We start from the raw sequence: 19,286 nt of genomic DNA on the forward strand, positions 1-19,286 counted from the left end.
TCTGGGAAGATCCCACATGCCGCGGAGCAACTAAGCCAGTGCGCCACAACTACTGAGCCTGTGCTCTAGAGCCCGCGAGCCACAACTACTGCAGCCCGCGTTTCTAGAGCCTGTGCTCCGCAGCAAGAGAAGCCACCGCAATGAGAAGCCCGCGCACTGCAATGAAGAGTAGCCCCCGCTCGCTGCAACTAGAGAAAGCCTGCACCCAACAGCAACGAAGACCCAACGCAGCCAAAAATAAATAAATTAATTTAAAAAAAATTGTGACAGGCGATGAAAAGTGTATACTGTACAACAATGTGGAATGGAAGAGATCGTGGGGCACGCAAAATGAACTACCACCAACCACCAAAGGCCGGTCTTCATTGAAAGAAGGTGATGTTGTGTATATTGTGGGATCAGAAGGGAGTCCTCTATTATGAACTCCTTCCAGAAAACCAAACGATTAATTCCAACAAATACTGCTCCCAATTAGACCAACTGAAAGCTGCACCCAGTTGAAAAGCGTCCAGAATTAGTCAACAGAAAACGCATAATCTTCCATCAGTATAACGCAAGACCACATGTTTCTTTGATGACCAGGCAAAAACTGTTACAGCTTGTCTGGGAAGTTCTGATTCATCCGCCATATTCACCAGACATTGCACCTTCGCATTTCCATCTATTTTGGTCTTTACAAAATTCTCTTAATGGAAAAAAATTCAATTCCCTGGAAGACTATAAAAGGCACCTGGAACAGTTCTTTGCGCAAAAAGATAAAAAGTTTTGGACTTATGAACTTGCCTGGAAAATGGCAGAAAGTGGTGGAACAAAAGCGTGAATACGTTGTTCAATAAAGTTCTTGGGGAAAATGAAAAATGTGTCTTTTATTTTTACTTAAAATACCAAAGGCACTCTTTGGCCCACCTGATAAACCAAGAACTGTAAAGGTCTTTGAATTACTCAAAAGGGAATTGTTAAATTTAGAGTGATAGCAGTTATGTTGCTTTTATAACTGTTAGAAATATACTTGCATTAGTCCTTCCTGGAACTGAGAATTAGCTATATCTCTTCCTGTTGAATATCCAGTCTTTGCTAAAACGGCAGTAAAAACTACATTCAGAGCTGATTCAAATGGGAAATGGAATCTGCCTTACAGAACTGTCATAGAATGTGTTTTGTTTGTTTAGAGTGTGTTTTTTATAATTATTTTTGGTCAATAGGCAATGAAATTAAGGAGCCTGTCCTTGGTGATTTTATACTGCTCCCAAAATGGCTTGTTGAAATGGCAGGTGATAAAGGAGAATGCATGGGGGCATCTGTAAGAACACCTTCAAATGAGGCACATCTGAGTAAAGGGTGTCAGGCTGATCACTTTCATGGATGGAATCACTTGTGGCAGATTCTCTATTCTGAACTGCACTATTTGCTTTATTTTGGGTGGCTGTGTCACTTCAGGGCTGCATTTCTTACATGACTTCTACTTTTTCTAGTTGTTTATGTTTATATATATATAAAGCCCTAGATATATTTTTTAAGACAAACAAGCAGACAAAAAGTACTTCTTTTGTGGTCTTAACACAAAATCTGTTCTTATTGAACTTTTTGGAATTTATTAACTTCTATTAGGTTATCTTAGTTAAGAAAGAATCCTCAAATTCATAGCATAGGTTCCAAGATTTCTTAATTCTATCACAAGTAGGCTACAGAAACCCTCATGATTCCTTAATATTTCTTTATTTTTAGCTCTTTTTGTTAAAAGTTACAGTAAAAATGTATATAAAATAAGAATAGTATATTGAAACTCCAAGTAAGTTATTCAGCTAAACTGTTATCAAATCATGGTCATTCTTGTTTCATATATTTCTCTACCCACTTCCTCTACCTCCAGGATATATTATATATTATCCAAAAATGTTTCAGAATGTTATATCTAAAAGACTTCCTTTAAAAAACCCATAACTGGGGGCTTCCCTGGTGGCACAGTGGTTGAGAGTCCGCCTGCCGATGCAGGGGACACGGGTTCGTGCCCCGGTCCGGGAAGATCCCACATGCCGCGGAGCGGCTGGGCCCGTGAGCCATGGCTGCTGAGCCTGTGCGTCCAGAGCCTGTGCTCCGCAACAGGAGAGGCCACAACAGTGAGAGGCCCACGTAGCGCAAAAAAAAAAAAAAAAACATAACTGGAATATCATTATCCCATCTAAAATTTTTTAACAATTCCTTAATATCATTAAATATCTAGGCAGTTTGTCAGTTTCCCTGATTATCTCAAAATCTTTTTTTAAAACAACTTATTTGTTTGAATTAATATTGAAATATACATTTTAATTTTTATGTTTCTTACATCTCTTTTAAAAACAGTTTTATTGAGATACAATCCAAATCCAATAAACAGCACATATTTAGAATGTACAGTTTTACAAGTTTGAAATCCATAAACAATAAAAATAATGAGCACATCTATCAACCCAAAAAGTTTCCTTGTGTCCCTTTGTAATCCCTCCATCCCGCCCCTTTCCCCCAGGCAACCAGTGATCTACTTTTTTGTCATTAAAGATTAGTTTGCAATTGCTATAATTTTATATAAATGGAAGCATACAGCATGTATTCTTTTTGTATTCTTTTTTTGTCTATATTCTTTCACTGAGCATGCATATTTTAAGATTCATTCAGGTTGTTGAGTGTTTCAGTAGTTCCTTCCTATTTATTGTTGAGCAATATTCCATTTTACAGATAGACCACTATTTGTTTATCCATCTGCCTGATGGTGATCATGTGGGTTGTTTATAGTTTTTGCTATTATAAATAAAGCTACTATGAACATTTCTGTGTGTGCCTTTCTGTGGATATACATTTTCATTTCTCCTGAGTGAAATGGCAGGTGTTTATGTAACTTTTTTAGAAACTGCCAAACTCATTTTCAAAGTGGTTGTTCCAGTTTTTATAATTTTTAGGCCTTATAATAGGTGTATATCTCATTGTGGTTTTAATTTACATTTCCCTAATGACTAATGATGTTGAGCCTCTCTTCACGGGTTATTTGCCATCTGTATGTCTTCTTTAGTAGTCTGTTTAAATCATCTGCTCATTTTATAATTGGTTTGTTTTCTTATTACTGAGTTTTGAGAGTTCTTCATATATTCTGGATTCAAGTCCTCTATCAGATACATGATTTGCAAATATTTTCTCCAAATCTGTGGCCTGATTTTTTATTCTCTTGACAGTGTCATTTTTTTTTTAAATGATGACCACCCATTTTCTTTTTCTTTTTTAAAAAATATTTATTTATTTATTTTGGCTGTGCCAGGTCTTAGTTGCGGCACATGGGATCGTCGTTGCAGCATGTGGGATCTTTAGTTGTGGCCTGCAGGCTTCTTAGTTGCAGCTTGCATGCTGGATCTAGTTCCCCGACCAGGGATCAAACCCATGCCCCCTCCATTGGGAGCATGGAGTCTTACCCTCTGGACCACCCAGGAAGTCCCCTCTTGACAGTGTCTTTTGAAGAGCAGAAGTTTTTAATTTTGAGGAAGTTCAATTTATCAGTTCTTTCATTGATCATGATTTTGGTATGAAATCTTTTCCTAACCTAATACCACAAATGTTTTCTCCTATAAGTTTTATAATTTTGGGTTTTATATTTAGGTCTATGATCCATTTTTAAAAATTGACATTTGGTCCATTTTGAGTTGACTTTTATATACAATGTGAGGTATGGATAGACGTTCCCTCCTTTTTTTTTTGCATATGCATGTCTAGTTATTCCAGCATACTGAAAACCATTATTTGAAAATCAATCGCCCGTGTATGTGTGGGCCTATTTCTCTATAGTCTGTTCCATTGTTCTGCCAATATCAAACTATCTTGATTACCCTTAAGTCGCTTTTAATCGATGTGTCTTCTCTTTTTTTAATTTTCTTGCAATTTATTTGTTGAAAAAGCTGGGTCATTTGTCCAAATAGTTTCTCAGAGTCAGAATTGTATTGATTGCATCCCTGTAATCAGTGGTGTGCTGGTAAATATTTAACATCTGGTTCTCTGGGATGAAAAAGCCTGGATCTATTGCACTTGCTAGTTTCTGTGGTGTAAATATTCCTACCATGGCTGATTTAAAACCACCAAAGCAACATCATTGAACACAGAGTGGGAAAAGATGTGCGGTAGTACATCGTTGCATAGTATATCCACTCTACACATAAAATAGAGATAAATAACTTCAAGTGCATAGGAAAAGGCAAAATGTAGTGAAATAATTAGGGAATGATGAGTTGTGAGGATTTATTACCTTTGTTTTAACATTTAAACATGTTTTAACATTTAATTATGTGTTTCTGTAATTTAATTTTTAACAACTGTATTTCACAGCCAACTCGCAAAATTCCTGAGAATTTAACAATTGGCTGTTACGACTTGGTGCAAGCCAGTCCCAGCATGGCATTGTAGAGTAGTCCAACATGTTTCTCTGTTCTTCATATTTTTAAAAAAATTTCCTGAATATTAATAATGAGAGGCAGAGGTTTGATTAAATTCAGGTTCAACTCTTTGGCAAGATTGTTTCATAGGTTATGGAAGGCTGCTGATTATCATTGCCTTTATCCGTTAATTCATTAGGGCTGCAAATTAGTGATAGTCTAATTCTATGATTCTTTCTTCAGTTAAGTAGCTGGGATGATCTGTAAAGAAAAGCTTACCTAGAACTAGTTGATTAAACTGAGTGTAAGTTTGTTTAGGAAATGAAGGATGCATAAAAGGCGTGTTTTACTTTTAATTTACTCATTTTCAGAATAATGAGTTGGTTCCCTCATATCCTTCAAAGGTGCCAGTGACTTTTTTTAAGTGTCCTTGTGAACTTAGAGATTTAAACATATCTGATGTGTTTCAGTACACTGAGTTTTTCTGCTTATTGGTGCTTAAACTGATCCATTTTTTGACTGAAGGGGGCCTCTTCAAGTTGATTCTTGATCCTTTTTACACACATTCAGTGGTCTCTGATAGCTTCCTTGCTTTCTGGTAGGACATGTTTCAGACTCATCATCTATACTTCACGTCTCATACTGAGTCATTTTTCCAGGGAGCCAGAGTCCTTTAATAGAATATGGTATTTAGAACCATATGATATCACTTATATGTGGAGTCTAAAATATGACATAAATAAACTTATCTATGAAACAGAAACAGACTCACAGACATAGAGAACAGACTTGTGTTTGCCAAGGTGGAGTGGATGTCGGGAAGGATGGATTGGGAGTTTGGGATTAGTAGATACAAACTATTTTACATAGAATGGATAAACAAGGTCCTACTGTTGTATAGCACAGGGAACTCTACTCAATATTCTGTAATAAACCATAATGGAAAACAATATGAAAAAGAATGTATATCTATGTATAACTGAATCACTTTGCTGTACAGTATAAATCAACTGTACTTCAGTAAAATAAATTTTAAAAAAATAGAATATGGTATTTAGAGATCATAGTCTAGGCACTAGGGTTACTTACTGCTACTAGGTTCTTAACTGTTTCTAGGACATTTAAGTGGACAGAGCTGAGGAATACACACACACACACACACACACACACACACACACATTTTTAAGCTAAAATATATTATGAGTTCATTCAATATTTCCATTTGAAATTTAGGAGTACAAAATTTTTACCTAAACTTTCTTAAGTTTGTTTCTCTTTTTCTTCCATGCTGAAAATCCCAGTTGTCAATAACATCATACTATTACCCATTTGCTGCACACACGACAGTAACAAATAATATTACCAACACTACCTCCAATAATATGATTATTAAAAAGTTATATACAGAGAGATGAATAATTATAAATTTGTATTTAAAGGCACTTTAAATAGCTTTTTTCTGATGCTTTTATCACCAACTTGATAAACAATTAGGCTAATTTGATTAATTTTGCTTCCAAATTTTAGAGATTGAATTTTAATTTAAATCTGTTTTATAGATTTATTTATTTATGTAAAATATTTAAATGTTTCCAAAGTACAATCTGTTAAAACATGATATTTTCCAAATAGCTGCTATCCCTGTTCTTTCCCTGGTTTATATTATGATTTTTTTTTTAAACCTATATGTATATATATTTGTATGCCTCCTTATTTCTTAGGTGAGTGGTAACAGACATTCCACCTTGCTTTTTCATCAGTATATCCAGGAGGTGCTCCACAGCAATTTATGTATTTCTCATTTCTTTTTAGCTGCTTAATATTCATGTTTGATATACATAATTTTTCCAGCAAATTCCCTCCAGATGATTTTGGGTTGTTTCCAGTATTTGGCATTACAAAATTTACTGTCTTTTTATATTTTTGCCAATGTATGTTTGGGATATGTTTTAATATTAGTATTTTTCCAGCATTTTATTATGAAAAATTTCAAACACAGCCAAGTTTAAAGAATTTTACAGTGAACACCTATACCCACCACCTAAACTGATATAAAATTTATTTATTGTGAAATGTACAAAAATAAGTGTACATTCATTGTTTTGACAAATGCACATTTTTTAGTTGCATCATTTAGTTTTTTGAGATATGAGTCCTTTATGTATTCTAGATCTAAGTCTCTTATTAGATATATATATGATTTGCAAATATTTTCTCTCATTCTATGAGTTGTCTCTTCACTTTCTTGATGGTGTCCTTTTGCAGCACAAAAATTTTCAGTTTTGGTGATGTCCAGTTTATTTACTTTTTCTTTTGTTGCTTGTGCTTTTGATGTCATATGTAAGATACCATTGCTTAATCCAAGGTTTATGCCTCTGTTTTCTTCTAAGAGTTTTATACTTTTAGCTCTTATATTTATGGTGTGAGAAGTCCAACTTAATTCAAAGGAGAAAGAACAGTCTTTTCAACAAACGGTGCTGGGAAAACTAAATATCCAAGTGCAAAAGAATGGTCTTTGGCACCCTGATCAAAAAAATTAATTGCTCATAAATGTGAGGGCTTATTTCTGGACTTTGAATTCTATTCCATTGTTCTATGTCTGTCTTCTGTTTTAAGAATTCATGAATTTAAGGAGGATATTTACAAAAGTACATATTTGTGACCCATTGTTTATAACCTCTGTTCATGGTCTCCTTATATGTGTTTTGTCTCAGTTACTTCTCCCATTTGTTTCTACAATTGCCTATCTCATTTTGTGTGTAATGTCATAGGGGAAGGGAGTGCCTGGTGGTGAAGTGTAATATTAATGTCATTGGGATGGTGATGCTCCCATTTTTCAAAGACTGCTTTGAACACAGACAGGAATTACCTTCAGTTGGCAATGGTGGCATAAAATGATGAAAATAAAATAAAGAAGCTTATGGTTCAAAGATTTTCTTACCTTATTTAAATTTAAGATACAGAACCATGAAAGTACGTTAAACTAATGGTCATGACTTTCTCTTTGAGAAAGTAGACATTTCAGACCTGTCAGAAATAATTCTTTATGATTTTACTTCTTTATAGAGTTCCTGAGTTGGAGGTAGAAGAAGAAACTCAAGTTCAAGAGATGACCCTAGATGAGTGGAAAAATCTTCAAGAACAGACCAGACCAAAGCCTGAATTTAACATCCGGAAACCTGAGTCCACTGTCCCTTCCAAAGCAGTGGTGATACACAAGTCTAAATATAGAGATGATGTAAGCATGATGTTTTGTATCTAGAGGTAATCTTCACTGTTACCTTATTGGAAACGAAATGGGCTTTTCCACTTCTATTTTAAAAATGGAACATTAGTAGTTGACATTCTAGTTTCAACCTAAGAGTAATCAGAGATTATGTGTGCCTAATTTTACTGTATTTTTATTGTTTATTAAGAAAAAAATTGAAAAAGAATTGACCTATTAATACTTAATCCAAAGCAGTTATAGTGACAGTGCACTTTCTGCTCCCTCCAGAACTGTGCAAAGACTGTGCACATGCTGTATGTTTTAGCTGCATGTCAATTTTGTGTCAGAAGAGAGGTACAGAATGTTTCCTGAATCCATTTCAGAGGATAACTACTCTGCATTTTCGTGATTAGATTATCTTCAGTTCTAATTCTTTTGTTTTTTTTAAGTTTAAGTATAGTTGATTTACAATATTTTATTAGTTCCAGGTGTATAGCAAAGTGATTCAGTGGGTTTTTTTTCACAGTTCTAATTCCTAATAAGAGCATTTAGTTGGAACTAGTTGATCATTTTTAACTGGTCAGGGTTGGGTGAAGCCTTTTCTGTGTTACTGTAGCAGCTTTGCTCCCTCTGCAGAAACTCACCAGAGGAGCCCTGAAGCACCTGGCAGCACCGTCGGGCACTGCTGCTGTGGCCAGCTATCCTGTTGGAACTGCTTGTGCGTTCCTCTGTCTTTTGTGGTCCTGATTTTACAAGGTTTATGTTCAGCTCTTCATTGGCAACTTCCGCTTTGAAAATATCTTCCAGCAGATATTGAGAAGGCTGGTCAGAGAGTTATTTAATCACATTCTATTTAAGCTGCTGAACTTAAGGAAGGGTACACTGAATCATTCTGATTTTAAAATTTAGAGTTTGTTTCATTCCGTCACAGCTATTTATCTTGATACCAGTCTCTGTGTCGATGACGGTAGTGAGCACCCTTCCTGTCTGCTGGATATTCACTGATTTTCCATTTGAAACTCAGGAGTTTTGTACTATGTAGATTTGTCTGTGTTCCCATTTACACTTTGGTTAGTTATATTCTTTGAATGAATAGTTTCCCTAGGGGGTCATTTATGATACAGGATCCCCTCCTAACTCCTGTTTCAGTCAGTCCAAGCTCTTGGAGTCTAGTACGTTTTGTGTTTTTTTTTGTTTTTTTTTTTTGCGGTACGCAGGCCTCTCACTGTTGTGGCCTCTCCCGTTGCAGAGCACAGGCTCCGGACGCACAGGCTCAGCGGCCATGGCTCACGGGCCCAGCTGCTCCGCGGCATGTGGGATCTTCCCGGACCAGGGCACGAACCCGTGTCCCCTGCATCGGCAGGCGGACTCTCAACTACTGCGCCACCAGGGAAGCCCGAGTCTAATAAGTTTTTAGCTTTTCCACTAGAAATGGCTTTTTGTACACATACGAGTGAGGCCTTTTTACAAGTCCATCAGCTAGTTGTTGTTGTTTTTTTTTTTCTATCCATTTTCTTCTTTTTTGTTCTGGGGCACTGTAAATAAAGCTTTGCCTAAAACAATTGTGCTGTCAGGATGTGAAATGTGCAGCTGACATGTTAGGTAAAAATAGAAGCTGCTCTTCCTTAATCCACACCAGATTCATCCTCCCTGGCTCCAGAGAGAGGTCTCCTGGAATCTTTGAAGCAACTGTGTTAGCTGCTGAGTCATCGAGCTTGGTCTCAGTAAAGCACACATCTTTGGTACTTATTAATCTTGTGGCGTTGACGATTTTAGCCAGGAATTTTTCTTAAAGCAACAGAAGCCAAATCACTAGTCCCAGAAGTGATTGGTGTCACTGACTTTGTTCTGAGTACCCTAAGAGACAAAGGCACTAGAATAACACCTCTTGTTTGCATGGAGCTCTGTTCTTTGCAAGGTTCAGACCAAACAGTAGCCTATGAAGAGATCTGGGACCTTAAAGCACCTTGGCCTGACTATTCGCTCACTTTGCTTCCATTGCAAGTTGTCCCTTCTTACTGGGAAGGCTGCCGTGTCTCTGCTGAGGCACACTGACAGCCAATTGTTTTCTAAACCAGGCCGTAGTTATCATTTTACCTCTTATATCTTTTGTGTTTGTCTTGTTGCCAGAGTGCCATTGTTCCTGAATTGTTCTTTCCTTCATCTTTTTAGCTTTGAGAGCCCATCTAAGGCCTTTGATTTATTTTAATCTGAAACTTCGAAGGGGACACAAGTGTTAAATGTGAAACCTGAAATGAACATATGGCCAAAAGGGACTGATGTGCTCAGGGAAATTTGATTCCATTTTCTGGACAAGCTGTAGGGATGTTTAACCTTACAGCACTTGGGAGATTCTCGTCTACGATCACTGGCATATTTTCTGTAGGTTTATATTTTACTTAAAAGTGAGAGTTCTTCTTTGTTTCATTCATGGTTAGGAATTGAAGCCAAATCAAATTTGAAGGAGTTTTATTTAATACAGTGTTCTTTTAACAAGAGGTAGAACTTATTTGACCTCTTACAATAAAATGTACTTTCTCAAAGAATTTGAACTAGAGCAGTTCTTCAAAAGCAGCTTGAGTTTTTTATGCTGCCTTGGTAGCAACCCTCAGATAAATCATGCTGTTGTTCTATCCTTTCCATATATTTTGAGTCAGAGGTGTTTATTGTATATCATCCAGTTTTTAACATACGGTATTTGTACAGTCAGCACCCATGTTGAAAGAAGTTTCTCCATCAAGCTCTATTCTAGGAAGGTGATTTTCCTTATTTATCAGAGTAGCATTTGTGAAGAAATAAAACAAAAGGCAGAAACTAAAACTTTTCAATCTCAGCAAAATACACTTATTCGATATAAAACATTTAAATGATTACTGTTAGTCACGTCAAATCTTACATCTTAACCTACTAAACTGATAGAAATTTGGTCTCACTTGAAGTAACGGTAAGTTCAAAAATGTTTGAATTAAGACTGTGAGACACTACTATGTATAAAATGGACAACTAATAAGAACCTACCTTGTAGCACAGGGAACTCTGTTCGATATTCTGTGATGACCCATATGGGAATAGAGTCTAAAAAATAGTGGGTATATGTATAGCTGACTGACTTTGCTGTTACAGCAGAAACTAACACAGCAGTAAATCAACTATACTCCAATTCAAAAAAAAAAGGACTATGAGTATGAGAACATGTGGCTTCAAAAATGTGCAGAACCCACCTGGCTGGAAGCAGAGCAGCAGCATCTTCCCCTGCCCAGAGCCCGGCCCAGTGAGTGTCCATGGAGACGGCCATGTGTGTGTTCTGTGTTTGATGCTGTAACTGTGTTTCAGTTGGTAAAGGATGACTATGAGGATGATGCCCACGTTTTCCGGAAAGCGGCCAATGACATCACATCCCAGCTGGAGATTAATTTTGGTAACCTCCCTCGTCCCGGGCGCGGAGCCAGAGGTGGCACACGGGGAGGCCGGGGAAGGATCAGAAGGGCAGAAAACTATGGACCCAGAGCAGAAGTGGTGGTAAGTGTTTATATTCTATTTTTTTTTTTTATGGTACGTGGGCCTTTCACTGTTGTGGCCTCTCCCGCCGCGGAGCACAGTCTCCGGACGCGCAGGCACAGCGGCCATGGCTCACGGGCCTAGCCGCTCTGCAGCATGTGGGATCTTCCCGGACCGGGGCACGAACCCGTGTCCCCTGCATCGTCAGGCGGACTCTCAACCACTGCGCCACCAGGGAAGCCCAGTGTTTATATTCTAAACCCTGATGGTTTTCTGAAGTGAGAGGATGAAGATGCCCTGGGCCTACATAGTTTAATTTTGGAAGATCATCAGGTTCTGCCTCGTCTAGACAGAGGAGGTTCTTCCTCCTCTGTCTCGTGTGGGTCTGATGTTGGAGTGTTTGGAACGGTCATGGTAGCATGATGGACATCAGTTGGATACAGACCATTGTGTAGCCCTGGCCTCCAGGGTCTCCAGGGAAGTTCGATGTCTGCCATGAACGCACGTTCAGAGCTGGAGAAAAATTCACACATCTGCATCAGATAAGATCCCCAGGCTTGGGATTGAATTAGATCAACTGACGGTGGCTTACCATGGTCTGATCATCTGCCCTGGGCCCTGATGCTTTCAGGGTAGACAAAATCCTTCCTACAGCTTCAAGGCCACCTTTTCGCTTCAAACCATTCTTTCCCACTCTTCAGCCAACACTGCTCTACTTCTAGAACAGACAAGCATGTTCCTTAGCCCACAGGGCCTTTGCACCTGCTGGCCCTTCTCCCACCCCTTTGCCTGTTTACCTAGAATAGATCCTCCAACCTCCCTTTCTCAGAGAAGTCTTCCAGACCAGGTCAGAGTCCTTATTTGCTTTGAAGCACCATCTGCATTTGTAATTGTATTCTCGCTGGTGCAGTTGTTGATCAGTGTCTGCTGTCTCCAGGGGACATGATGGTTTCCCCAGTGCCTAGCGCAATGTAAGCTGTAGTAGGTGCTTCATAAATGTTTTTTGAACAAACACCTGTTGAGTGGGAGTTGGGCACAAGGCCCGGTGGCCAGCACAGGCCCCCGTGCCGCCCTTGTGACGATGGAAGAGGAGCAGCCCCTTCTCTGTGGCTGGTCTGGGAAATGTTCCTTTTGCTGCCTGACTCCCTTACTCCAGGGAGCAGCCCCTGGGAGGAGAAACTAGTCTGTTATACTTAAACAAGAGCAAAAACACAACATTGTTTTTTCTGGGTACATTTGAGGCCATGTTGGAAAAAGGAACTATTCTGGGAATAGAAAATATACATCCACTTCTTTCCCATAGCAGAGCTCTGCCACCGCGTGTGCAGTGTGGTGATCCGGTCCTCGAACCTGCCGCCCACCTGGGCTCTTCCAGCTTCTAACAGCCTTCACGCTCGCATTGTTGCGGGATTCTGTTCTCTTTGCTCATTCATTGAGGCTTATCTCTGGGAGAACCTTCTCTTCTAGAAAACATTACTTGACTGTGATGTGTACTTGGCCACCAAATTGCATTGGATGCCCTGACTGTGGGCCCCCATTCCCAGGCCATCTGTGACTGAACTTACCAGTATGTTTCTCCCCCAACTTTGTGAGCTCCCCGAGGGCAGGACTGTCTTTAATCATCCTTATATCTCCATGTAGCAAATTTTTTTTTTGCTACATGGAGCAAATTTATCCAATAAATATCCTCCATATTTATTGGATGAAGGAAGGATCTGTAAGATCAGTAAGGATCTGTGGGAGGGAGGGCCGGGGGTGGCCAGTAGGCACTGCCAGCCGTTCTGCAACAGGGATGGGAGCGGGTCAGAGGAGGGAGAGGCACCCTTCCATGTCCCCTCTTTGGGGTCTGTGCAGCACTTGGCTGCAGCTCAGAGCAGGGCCTCACTCAGAGTGACCCTGCCACTCTTCTCTTCCCACTGGGACCCTCTCTCCCTCAACGTTTGGGCCGCTATCCCTACCCCATTAGCTCCTCCCCTGAGGGAGAGTGGGCACTCTCACACAGCTCTGCACCCAGGTGGGAATGGGTGAAGTGACGGTTGCTTTCAAAACTTTTCTTTTTCAGACACAAGATGTTGCTCCAAACCCAGACGACCCTGAAGATTTTCCTGCTCTGGCTTGAGAGAGCCCTATTTCCCTGGCAAATTAAAACAGCACTGGCATACCTATAAAGAGACTTTTCTTGCTGTGGGGAAGATAAGAACAATAGATGTTGCTTTTTCCCATGTAGTTTGAATTCATTGCACTGTTTTGGCCTGGGGGTGGTGTGGGAATAAGGATTTCTCCAGATGCTAGAGAGCAGCAGTGCTGGTCAGGCGTTAGTCTGGCACTTTCCCGAGAAGGTGGAGAATGGTGATTATTTTTTTATTTAAGGAATTCCAAATGTAGTTCAGAAATAATGTTTAAAATATGTACATAGAGATTGTATTGAATCTTCCACAAAAGCATGGAGAGTAAAGCAAGTTGTAAAATAGAATCTATTGAGACTACTTAGTAAGTTGTGTAGATACCGGAAGGCTATGTCCTTCTGTATTAAAGGAAATACATATAACTTGGACCATTAATTTAAAGCGGTCACAGCCTAGTTTTCCGAGACCAAGAAATTAAAATACAGTTGTATTTACTATTTACTTGTAAATGTTATATTCTCCTGGAATTTTTTGGTTTTCATTTAACCAATAATTTTAAGTAGCTATCGTGCAATCACTGGTTACCACTCTGCGGCAGAGAATTAGGGAAAGTATTGATTTTTTTCACGGTGATCCAAACTACCTCGTGGTTTCTGCGTGTATGTACACACACATACACACACGCGCTTAGTATAAATGTGCATATATAGTGTTTGGGTGGGTTTTAGGATGAGTATTAAGTAAATGATTTTTTAAATAATGTTATTTATCCCACCAATCAAATGAAAAGGGGTCCAGGCAAGAGTATTGCAACTTAACACCCCATGCTTTTCTCCCTCAGAGCTAGCGTCAGAATTCAACACCTGTGACAGAGGCCCTCCGTCCCTGTCCTGGGCAAGACTTATAAATAACGAATATTTATTGAACACCTATGTTTAGTTTTTCTCACTTAGCCCTTGCACCAGTTCGAGTTCCTATTTCTTGCCTTTGGAGAATTTTGGGGTTAGGGGCTTCCTCAGAGGTTCAATAACCCCGAGTCCCACCCTAACCAGCAGGGCCGAGACCTGGAGGCCCATGTTCTCTCAGCCCAGCTGCCTGCAGGGTGGTGCCCAGGGTGGCAGCTGGGGCAGAGGCAGCTGTAACGGCCGCTGGAAGCTGGGGTGACACTCTTCCCACTTTACTGAAGAAACTGGGTAACATTTGCTGGTTGTCACACGGTTAATATGCTTATGTGGGAATCTGAACCTTGGTCTCAGAATCTGTGCTTTTTTTTGCCTTGCTATACTAAGATGGCAGTTCTGAACTTGAACCCAAGTGTAAATAAAGGTTGGTATTCCCTCGTCTGTGTATAGAGAGCTGAATCCTTTTGGTGACACCCAGGTCAAGAGAGAACAATGTGGGAAAAGGCCACAGCGGAAAGAGTCATTTCATATTTTGTTGAATAATCAGCACTGAACCCTCGGCCACGTTAAGCCAGTTAAGGACCTTCCCTGTGGTTGACAGCCTACTTTTGGATTCTTGTTATTAATCTGAGTACTAAGGTAATCATTTGACTCCCTCTCCCCGGAAAAGACACAGTGAACGTGAGTACCTGACCTGAGAAGTCTTGTGAGAGTGAATGTCGTGTTCAGCCGTGATAGTCAGCGGGTGCAGCGTGAAGATGTGTCACTGCTCGTCAGGCTTGAGCTGTGTCACATTAAGTCCTTTTGCCTTGCCCTGGCTTTGAAGATGGGCAAAACAGATCCTTCTCAAGAAGATCCCCTTTAGTGTTGTGAATAACAATGGAAAAGCCCATTGCGCTGGATTTAATGTATCTGCAAACGCTGCATCCTTCCCAAACACATTGAGGATGCCCGTACGACGGAGCAGTCTCGGGTCTTGTGGTCAGAAAAAGTTTGGGGGAATAGGGGACGGTTTCTGAGCCCGCTAGAGGTCTTCATTTGCTCACCAGGACTACCTCTTGCCAATCTGGTGGGGCAGATGAATGTCAGGCTTCTGTCATGTGGTTGTCCACAGTCCGGCCCCAGAGAAGACAGAGCAGAAGCAAAGGGCAGGGGAAATCCATGATGTGCTGTAGGGAAACTCAGGAGGCAGGATTGTGTATTCGGACCTATATACAAGGCAGAGCCTTCCACGTGACAGTGCCTTGCGAGACTCCTTTGAGGTGCTTGGGTGTAGACGTGTTGTCATGAGGCAGGACACGTTTCTGGCTGGTAACCTTAATACTAAGCAAACTAACCCCATTAAAGAAAACGTGTGAGCCTAACAGACTCTCTTGGAAAGTGGGAGGTCAAGCATGTTTGAATTCCAAGGGCAGGTGTACCAGCCCCAAGCCTGACTTGGATCCCTTCTGATACAGGCGCTCCCTGCCGGGGCTCCTGAGGATGAGCTGGTCCCAGGACCTGCATCAGTAGGAGGAGGTGTGACCCCTGACAGGTTTTGGTGCCCTGCTTCGACTGGAATGAAAACCTAAGTCACACAGCTGACAGGGTCTGGGAAGAGGCGGACTCACTGCAGAAGCTGCTCCTGGCTGGGAACCTTGCACTGGATGGTTTGAACGTCTGGCCAGGCTACTTTGAAAAGTACATCCTTAGCCTAATGTTACTGATAAGCATTTGACATCTTCATCCCGTGCAAGGCAGGCTCCTCAGAACCACAGAAGCCGCAGCAAGCACCCCGTTTTCTAGTGCTGGTTTCTAGTTGAGGTCCTTTCCTTCTCTGTTCCCTCGCTCCTCCGTGCCAGCCCAGGGCATAGGTGTTTCATAGGTGAAGGCATTGTTTCTCCTTTGGAACCACACCATGTGTGGTGTTGGCAAGGCCTACGGAGCAGCAGGACCCGGGTCTCAGAAGCTGGGAAAGGGCAGCCCTCAAAGTGAAAACAACTACCATCTTCTAAGCTATTCAGGAGACAGCCACGCTGCCCTCCCTCTCAGCAGAGCATGACCCAGCAGGACAAGCAGAGGTTCACTTTGAGAAAAAAATCTGCCCACTTCCCTTTCACTGCTGCTGCTGCTGCCACCCTCAGCCTCCATGGGGATCACACGCTGAACAATTTGCAGGGTCCTGCCCTCCTCACCTCCACATCCTCCCGACATCGGCCTGAAGTCGGGTACTTGGGTTGCCGGCACCACTGCCCACAACGTGTCCCAAGTGTAAGGCTCTGCCTGGCTCTCTGTATTTACGCAGTAAGGAGAATGAGGAAGGAAAAAAAGCAGAAAATAAAGAAATCTTTATTGTAAAATACAACACGGATAAAAGTGCAAAAACTTTGTTGTAACCACCACCTAGGTCAAGGAGCCAACTCCAGAAGCCTGTCCATGCGACCATGCCCATCACAGCCTCCCCTCCTTCTGAAAGGAGCCGCTCTCCTGACTTAGAGGAAGCACTGCCCAAGGATGCACCCCTAACAATACGGCTCTGCCCTTCGCCTGAATGGCCTTTAAGTCTGAAGGATCCCCCTCCACCCTCTTTGCAGAGCCTGGGTAACCTGAGGAAACAAGCATTTCTTGAGCAACTGCTATGTGCTGGTCTGTAATTGTCTCATCACTTTTCAGTCAGGGAACAGGAAGGGACATTCGTCTTCCTTGCTCCCTAGCTAGTGTTTGGGCAGGGATGGGGTGAGAAGATGATTCGGTGCCCAAGCTGTGTTCTTTCTACACACTCCTGAAATTTCCAGTTAATTGATTAGTCCCTCTGACAAAGCTTCCCAGAGAGACAGGGAAAGGCCAGAGGACAGATGGGCCTCTGTGGGGGCCCCGAAGGACCACATGGGGCTGTGTGCTGCCATGCTTAGCCACTCCCTGTGGTGAGGTGGCGCTCAGGGCAATGCCACACTGTGACACGTTCTCCTGAAAACATTTGAAGTGCTCTTAGAAAGCTTTATTAGGTCTCCTGCACAGGTGGAGATGCCAAGACTTGAGAGGCCACAAGACCAGGTTCAAGGCTGCCGGCAAGGCGCTGGTGGAGACAGGAGCAGAAGCTGGGCTCTCCCAGGGGCCTCATGGAGCCTGAGGTCCGAAGCACTCCAGGGGCCTCCGCTAGCCCAGGCGGCCTCTGCCCATCTCCTGCTGCTCTGGGAAAGCCTTTTCCTTGGCCATGGGTTTCCCATGACTCCAAGGCAATAGGACTTTCCCCAACCAAACCACAAAGGTTCTCTAACCCATCACAGCTTTACCACGGGCAAAAGTGGCCCCATAGTGTGGGGAGAGCACCAGCTGCCTTGTTTCTTCGCAAAATGTGGCCCCATTTCAGAAGACTGACTTGGAAGCACAGTCATTTATGAGTTGGGAAACGCCTGTCATGAGAATGGAGTGGCATCAACTTACACATAAGTCCCTCAGGGGGCTCTGAGAGTTCTCAAATGTTCTCAGAAAATAGGAAAACTATTTTCTCGAGAACAGCCACCCTGCCAGAGGCATCGAGGATACCTCCAGAGAGGTGTGCACTGCCCAGCCCCGGGGGACCTCACTCACCTTGATGAACCACCCGCATAACTGTGCTGGCGGCTCTGGTCTGCACTTCACGCACCTGCTCAGATAGGAGCAGCATTAGAGCAACAGGGAGGAAAACTTAAAGCACCTGAGGTGAGGCCTACATTCTTGGCAATGCAAAATGATCAGAACCTACGTGTTCTGGTGGTGAGGGGAAGTGAGAGTAGAAGTGAGCGGGGACGCCAGACAAGTGTTCAGTAAGAGGGAGAGGACGGTGGGTAGAACGGAAGCAGGAGAAAGGCAGAGCCCAGGTGGCCCAGCGAAGGAAGTGGCAACCCAGGGTCCTGTGACCAGGGTGGAAAGACATCCTTCAGGGGTTTTCACCGAGGATCCTGAAGGCCCAGAAGGGGGCCTTGGGATGACTGGTGAATAGGCTCCTTCACGGCACACCTCTAGGGGGCACCCTTCACACTGCACCTGTGTGAACAGCACCTCTGGATGCTGTGATGCCATGGAGGGCCTGTCTATGAAGTCTTCAAAATTTTGCTTTTGGGGGGGGGGCCATAGGGACCAACTCCCATCAGATAGTCACAAGGACCTCTAACGTAAGAAAGTTCAAGGAATGCTGTCGACCTGGACTCGGGATTGCACCACTACCAGAGGGGGTGCCAGCCTGGTCATGTCCCCAACCCAGTCATCCCCCCAGGTCACCTACAGGAAGTCCCAGCTCTGGCTTTGGGCTGAAATCTCCATACCCAGTGGAAGAACGAGGCAAAAACTCCTTTGCTGTGACTCTGAGGCACGGGCCTGAGGAAACAGGTTTAAACGGCACCTTGAGAAAATCTCTGATGGTGACGCTGTGGTATCCAGGAGAAACCGCTGAAGATCTAGTCCCTGCGGATCCCGAGCCAGATTAAAAGTCGGTCTAGAAAGGTTACAGCCCAGGACATCCAACCATCGCTGGAAAAGGTGGGAGACACACAGAGTTGGACTTACAACACCAGAACCTGTCTTAGGGGGGTTACTAGTTTATTATGCTGTCTGGAGAAAAGACCCCAGGGTTCATCCTCTAAACTCCCTGGTTAACCACAAGGCAAATCTGGGGCTGGCCAGAGAGCAGGCTCAACAGCAGGAGTGAGCTAGGGTGGCCACCAGCCATCACGCTCCCTGCCCTCACGCCTGTCCTGCCAATGTGGAGGGAACGCTCAGCTGCCACTTAAGGACGTGCCAATCACGGGTCTGCCTACGGTACTCCGTGTGTTGTCCAGCTGTCACAACAGACCCGTCACAGGGATGGAGACAACAGGATGGGCAACCTCCCCACGGCTGCTACACTGATAAGCCAGGGCCAGGCAGGAAGGCCCCGCCTAAAATCTCAGGGTCCCCCAGTCTCATGAATACTCATGAGCCCTATACCCAGGGTTAGCCTCTGCTGCCTCCTATACAGATGAAACCTTTTCTCCGACCCCTTCCTCTGCCAGCTGGGGCTTGGGCCAGAGCAGAACGAGGCAGGAGAACCATATTCACTTTACAGGGTCCCAAGAGCATCTGCTGCTGTTTCTGTGACATCACAAGTAAAACTGTGAACCTAATCAGCAGTTCCCAACCGGGGGCAGCACTGCCTCCTGAGGGTGGC

At 42.7% G+C, this 19,286-nt stretch overlaps 2 protein-coding genes across 5 annotated transcripts in view; one reads left to right on the forward strand and one right to left on the reverse strand.

Moving 5' to 3' along the window:
- HABP4 (hyaluronan binding protein 4) overlaps window positions 1-14,567 on the forward strand; it is a 36,725-nt gene extending 22,158 nt beyond the window's left edge. Inside the window, exons 6-8 of the mRNA XM_067744856.1 lie at window positions 7,455-7,626; window positions 10,930-11,115; window positions 13,157-14,567. Of these exons, the coding sequence (XP_067600957.1) occupies window positions 7,455-7,626; window positions 10,930-11,115; window positions 13,157-13,213 (415 nt within the window). The 3' untranslated portion in view covers window positions 13,214-14,567. The remainder of the gene's footprint in view (window positions 1-7,454; window positions 7,627-10,929; window positions 11,116-13,156) is intronic.
- A 1,860-nt stretch (window positions 14,568-16,427) lies between these two features.
- The window catches only part of CDC14B (cell division cycle 14B), a 107,930-nt gene continuing 105,071 nt past the window's right edge, over window positions 16,428-19,286 (reverse strand). For 2 of the 4 annotated variants that reach the window (XM_067744855.1, XM_067744846.1), the window contains one exon: window positions 16,428-18,610. In XM_067744855.1, coding sequence (XP_067600956.1) covers window positions 18,538-18,610 — 73 coding nt within the window. In that variant the 3' untranslated portion in view covers window positions 16,428-18,537. The remainder of the gene's footprint in view (window positions 18,611-19,286) is intronic. The other 2 variants (XR_010945112.1, XR_010945113.1) reach the window with 2 other exon arrangements.

This window comes from Pseudorca crassidens, chromosome 7, assembly GCF_039906515.1.
Source record: "Pseudorca crassidens isolate mPseCra1 chromosome 7, mPseCra1.hap1, whole genome shotgun sequence".
In the NCBI taxonomy this organism is placed as follows: Eukaryota; Metazoa; Chordata; class Mammalia; order Artiodactyla; family Delphinidae; genus Pseudorca; species Pseudorca crassidens.